This window comes from Lipophrys pholis, assembly GCF_963383615.2.
Source record: "Lipophrys pholis genome assembly, chromosome: 3".
Classification (NCBI taxonomy): domain Eukaryota; kingdom Metazoa; phylum Chordata; class Actinopteri; order Blenniiformes; family Blenniidae; genus Lipophrys; species Lipophrys pholis.
Genome location: NC_137627.1, coordinates 9,703,720 through 9,708,796, shown reverse-complemented (window position 1 = coordinate 9,708,796; position 5,077 = coordinate 9,703,720). Strand labels below are relative to the sequence as shown.

Sequence of the window (5,077 nt, the reverse complement as noted above, 5' to 3'; positions counted from 1 at the left end):
AGGACAAGATGCAGTATGAAATAATTCCCTCGAGTTCCCAATTTAAGAATAGAACAGAGGTCTAGTTTTGGTTTTCCAGCTGAGGAAAGATGTTCAGATAATGAACCAAAGATCATTCCCAGTCAAGAAACCCCCCCCCCCCCCCCCCCCCCCCCGAATATTTCTTGAATGTTATTCCTTGGAAAAAGTTGCCAAAGTAGGAAAAAGGTCGGCAAAACAACATTTTTGCCTCATAGACATTTTTATCTAATTTATTGGCCAACTCCTCAAGTCGTGATAATTTGGGAAATGGGGAAAATGTTTATTATCAAAGCCCTTCTGAGTTCAAAGCAGGGCACTCAGACCACAGCTGATGGAGTTTCACAAATACAAGCACATTCTCCACACACAAAGGAGGAAGTGGTTAGGTGCTTTTACATGAATCACAGGGACTCTGAAAGAAAAAAAAAAGTGGACTTTAACACTATAAATACTCCTCCAAGCTTCTGTAAGCCAATGACTGGTTTGCACACAGAGGTGACAACAATGATCTCTTGGCTCCTGCTGCTGGCGCTCTTCTCTCCCTCCTCGGCCCTCCCTCTGTCATCGGGGCAGAAGGACAACTGGCACTTAGCAGAGGTAAGTCTCTAACACAGTCAAATGTTTAGATCTTCAGGCTGGATATGTTGTTGCAGTCAATAATAAGACATGTGCGATTTGTTCAAGAAGGTTTTGCTCCCCTCTCATGCAGAAATATCTTCGTCGCTTCTATGGGCTTCCAGCTGGTCTTCAGGGGAGGCAGACGTCCTCAAGTCTCTTTCAAACAAAGATCAAGGAAATGCAGAGATTCTTCAACCTCAAGGTGAAAAACATTTTGGAAACTATTTGAATCCCGTTGAGAATTCCTTCCTTTGAACAACAATTTTAAGTTTAATTGGTTTTCATAGCTTTCGCTCTGTTTATATCAACATTTGGGTAGATAAACAAAGTAGCAAGTGAATATCTGCTGTTCAAGGCTTTAATAGTATCATGAGATGTGACTCGTTTCAGCAAAATGTACTTCGAAGCAATACTTTTGACCATTTATTCTGTACTTTAGCCACATATATACACACTCTGGAATTTACTAGGTGGGGTCAGAAGATCTCATCCCGTCTCATTGATGTATTTTACCTCCTGTTGAATCATTTCATAATGAAATGAAACCTATTTTATCATCCGGATGAAAGCGACGTCCTCAGAAGACTGGTTCCAACGCATCGAATAACTGTCTTTGGAACAAAATTAATTCATTAACAGCAGATCCGTGTTGGACTTGATAAGAAGTGTCCCATTAAGAGATCCAATTGTAAATGTCCGTTTGAATCAATAAACAGGATAAAGCAGTTTAGAGATGGATAGCCGGATCCAGATGCCACTGGTTTCTTTACCATTTGAAACCTACAGACATCGACATAACATGTTTTCTCTCCAACCCACTTGCTTATAAAGGTAACGGGGAATCTGGACGACAACACCTTGGCGGTAATGCAGCAGGCCCGATGTGGAGTCCCAGATGTTGGGGAGTACAATCACTTCCCTCGACACCTCAAGTGGCAAAACAATAACGTCACGTTCAGGTATGCACCTACAAGAGACAATCGCATCAAAGGTGTTCATTTGACTGAGCATCATTGTGATTTATTCGCTCCTGCTCCTTGTCCCGCGCCCCGTCATGTTTCAGGATATTGAATTACACACCAGATCTGAAGAAGTCAGACGTAGACAGGGCGATCCGCACTGCACTGAACGTCTGGACTGATGTCACTCCTCTGACGTTTAAGAAGCTGCACTATGGGAATGCTGATATAATGATCAGCTTTGGATCAAAAGGTACAAAAGGACAGCTATATATCATGGTACGCACATTGTGGGGTTTCTTTTCTCAGCACATACCGTATATAACAGTTCTTTTACTTCTATTCTGAAGAGCATGGTGACTACAACCCTTTCGATGGACCCAATGGCCTGCTGGCTCATGCGTACCCTCCTGGCCAAGGCATCGGTGGAGACACACACTTTGATGAGGATGAGCAGTGGACCAAAGATTCATCAGGTGAGAATCATCTCGAGGTCATCAAACTGCAATGTGATCCTATAAATAATTGCTCTTTCCTAAAATCTTGAATTTCTTTGCAGCTTACAACCTCTTTATAGTCGCAGCCCATGAGCTGGGCCACGCCCTCGGTATGTCCCATTCCGCTGACCCAGGTGCTCTGATGTACCCCGTCTACGCATACACAACAGGATACCCGCTGGCTGAAGACGACATTGAAGGCATTCAAGCGCTCTATGGTGGGGTGGCAAGAAATATGTGGTTATTTCTTTAAAATGACTTGTAATATGAAATTAATTGTGCATTAATCTGTGATGTCAACTGCAGGCCCCAACCCGGATGCAAAGAAAGTGAAGCCAAAGCCTGACGCGCCGGACAAATGTGACCCCATGTTGACTTTTGATGCCGTTACCGAGCTCAGAGGAGAAACCATCATCTTCAAAGACAGGTACACTACACAGTATCAATCTCAAGACACAATAAACAGAGTATATGATCGAGTAACAGCCCATGCTGGAATAAGGTTTTCTTTTGAAATTGCAAAAAGGTTCGATAAATTCATCTGTTACCATGAAGTGACTGCAGACTTCCTTCTGTTGAATTTTGCTCACGTGCCCTAACTGGTTGCAGATTCTACTGGCGCCTCCATCCCCAGATGCCAGAGCCTGAGCAGACCATGATCAAGTCCACATGGCCCTCCCTCCCGAACAAGGTGGACGCAGCTTACGAGTACCCAGAGAAGGATGTGGTCACCATATTTAGTGGTGAGTTACATACTCAGAATATTGTCATTGCTTAAACACCTGTTGCTGTAAATGTAAGCCAAATGGCTGCTCTATGTTTCAATAGGGATTCGAATGTATGCCTTGAATGGATACAACCTTGTGGACGGTTATCCAAAGTACATCCACAAACTTGGTCTGCCCAAGAGTGTTCGGAAAATCGATGCCGCGGTGCACATTCCAGACACAGGAAAGACTCTGCTCTTTACTGAAGAAGACTATTGGAGGTACAGTATGTGGGGATGAATTTCACATGGCCTGGTTGTGGTGACACATTAACGATGCAATATTCTTGTGACTCAACACGGGATAAATTAATAAAGTACAGATATTCACACTACTGCCTATAATTCTAATTAATAATTTGTTCTGCATTTTTGCAACCAATACATGTATTGTTTTATATGTTAGCTGGTTGACATCCACAATCACTTACCACCATGCAGTTATTATATATATATATACAGTATATTGTGTTGTTTATCTGAGAATATTATCAAAGTTTCTATTCTATTCAGGTAAAATGACTTTGCTAATGACAATGCAATTAAAAGTCATTTTAAGTACTTTTTCCTCCTCTGGCGGTTAAAAGTCATGTGTGGCTCATGACTTTCTGTATTTCTGTCGCCTCTAGCTATGATGAAGCAACAGGCACCATGGACAGTGGTTACCCACGATCCATTGAGGATGACTTTCCTGGAATGGAAGATGAAGTTGATGCTGCCGCTTATCATTACGGTAATAGAAAATCCAAACGAGCTCATATTTGAAATGTAGTCGTGGTACACTAAAAAGTAGTTCTTATGTTTGTTTTTTCCCTGTATACTACAGAGTCTGACACCTTCTACTCTGCTTTCTTTCAGGATACTTGTACTTCTTCCATGAACACATGCAGTACGAGTACAGTTACAACTCAAGGAAAGTCCTGCGCATCCTGAGGGCCAACTCAATCCTCAACTGTTGATGAGCTGGACTGTGACCCTCACCTGTTATGTGGAGATATGTTCAAATATAGCTGGCTATATGTTTATTACTATTTATTATACACCGGTGTATTACATAAAAAACTTTTGACAAATACATCAAGAACTTTAGGATGTCAGGCTTCTTGACTGCAGTGTGACAACCTCGTCCACGGATATATTTATAACAGTTAAAGAGATGCTGTGTTTTTCCTTCATTTCTGATACATTTCTATAAATGTAATCGACATTCCATTACAATGGAAAAACTAGCTTTGGAATGCAGGGTAATACTTTGTGTAGCTGCCAGGTTAGTGGCAATTTGAACTTGAATAAAGGTGTAAAAGAATTTTGGGTTTGCAAGCAAATTGAATTTCAGCTCCTTTCATTGTGTTGCTCTCAGTCTGAGATTCACTCCAGGCAAATGGAAATGTTAGAACCATTTGAGCCGGATCATTGTTTGATCACATTTTGTTTAAGCACTGGGAATTTCTTCATTTGTTTGTTTGTTTTTGGTGAATTTTATGTCTGTGTTTGAAAAGAAACAACAAAAAACTTTTAGATATGACATATTAAATACATTTTGAAGAAAATTGTCGGCATTCTCTGTGATCTGTGTGCAAACTAATGCAAGTCTTTACTTTTGATACTATGACCCAAACAGTGAGAAATAATTTGTTTCTGAAGTGATTCTACTAGTTTAAAACACCAAAAGCCATAACAAAAACTACAGTTTCTCTCATTTGCTTGCTGACATGTAAGAACTCATTTGTTTATGATTATAAGGTAGTCATCCAAAATAACCAAAATAAATACAAACACAAATAAAGGTATTTATAATCCTTTACCAGGCAATTGTAATGTTTCCTGAATGCCACATAAAACCATCACATGATCATGATGGGCTAATGGCTGCTCCTCTGGTGAAACATACAGGACATTAAAGACTTGCCTGCTAAGTATAGAGGTACAGGTACATCTATATGATTTATTACACAAGTGGTGTAATGGTTGGTACTGGCCTCCCAGGGAGGAATATCCCGGATTGGGGGCTTTTCTGTGCTGAAATGTTCCTGGGAGTGCTTTCTGGGTGCTCGAGCTTCCTCCCACAGTCCAAAAACAAGCATTCAGAACTAACTCAGTGACTCTAAATTGCTTGCAGGTGTGAATGTTAGGGTATGTGACTGCCTGTCTCTCTGTGTTTGCCCTGTGATGGACTGAGCTGTTCCAGGGTGTACTTTGCCTTTCCTCATAGTCGG

The 5,077-nt window shown here is 41.1% G+C and overlaps 1 protein-coding gene across 1 annotated transcript; it reads left to right on the top strand.

Annotated features, from left to right (window-relative positions):
- Positions 1 to 500: 500 nt before the first annotated feature.
- mmp13b (matrix metallopeptidase 13b) lies at positions 501 to 4,662 on the top strand. The gene is made up of 11 exons (XM_080460163.1): positions 501 to 618; positions 731 to 841; positions 1,471 to 1,598; positions 1,703 to 1,851; positions 1,949 to 2,074; positions 2,158 to 2,313; positions 2,402 to 2,522; positions 2,705 to 2,838; positions 2,924 to 3,083; positions 3,491 to 3,594; positions 3,720 to 4,662. The coding sequence occupies exons 1-11, from the start codon at positions 526 to 528 to the stop codon at positions 3,818 to 3,820; spliced, it is 1,383 nt and encodes a 460-aa protein (XP_080316289.1). The 5' UTR covers positions 501 to 525; the 3' UTR covers positions 3,821 to 4,662.
- Positions 4,663 to 5,077: the final 415 nt, after the last annotated feature.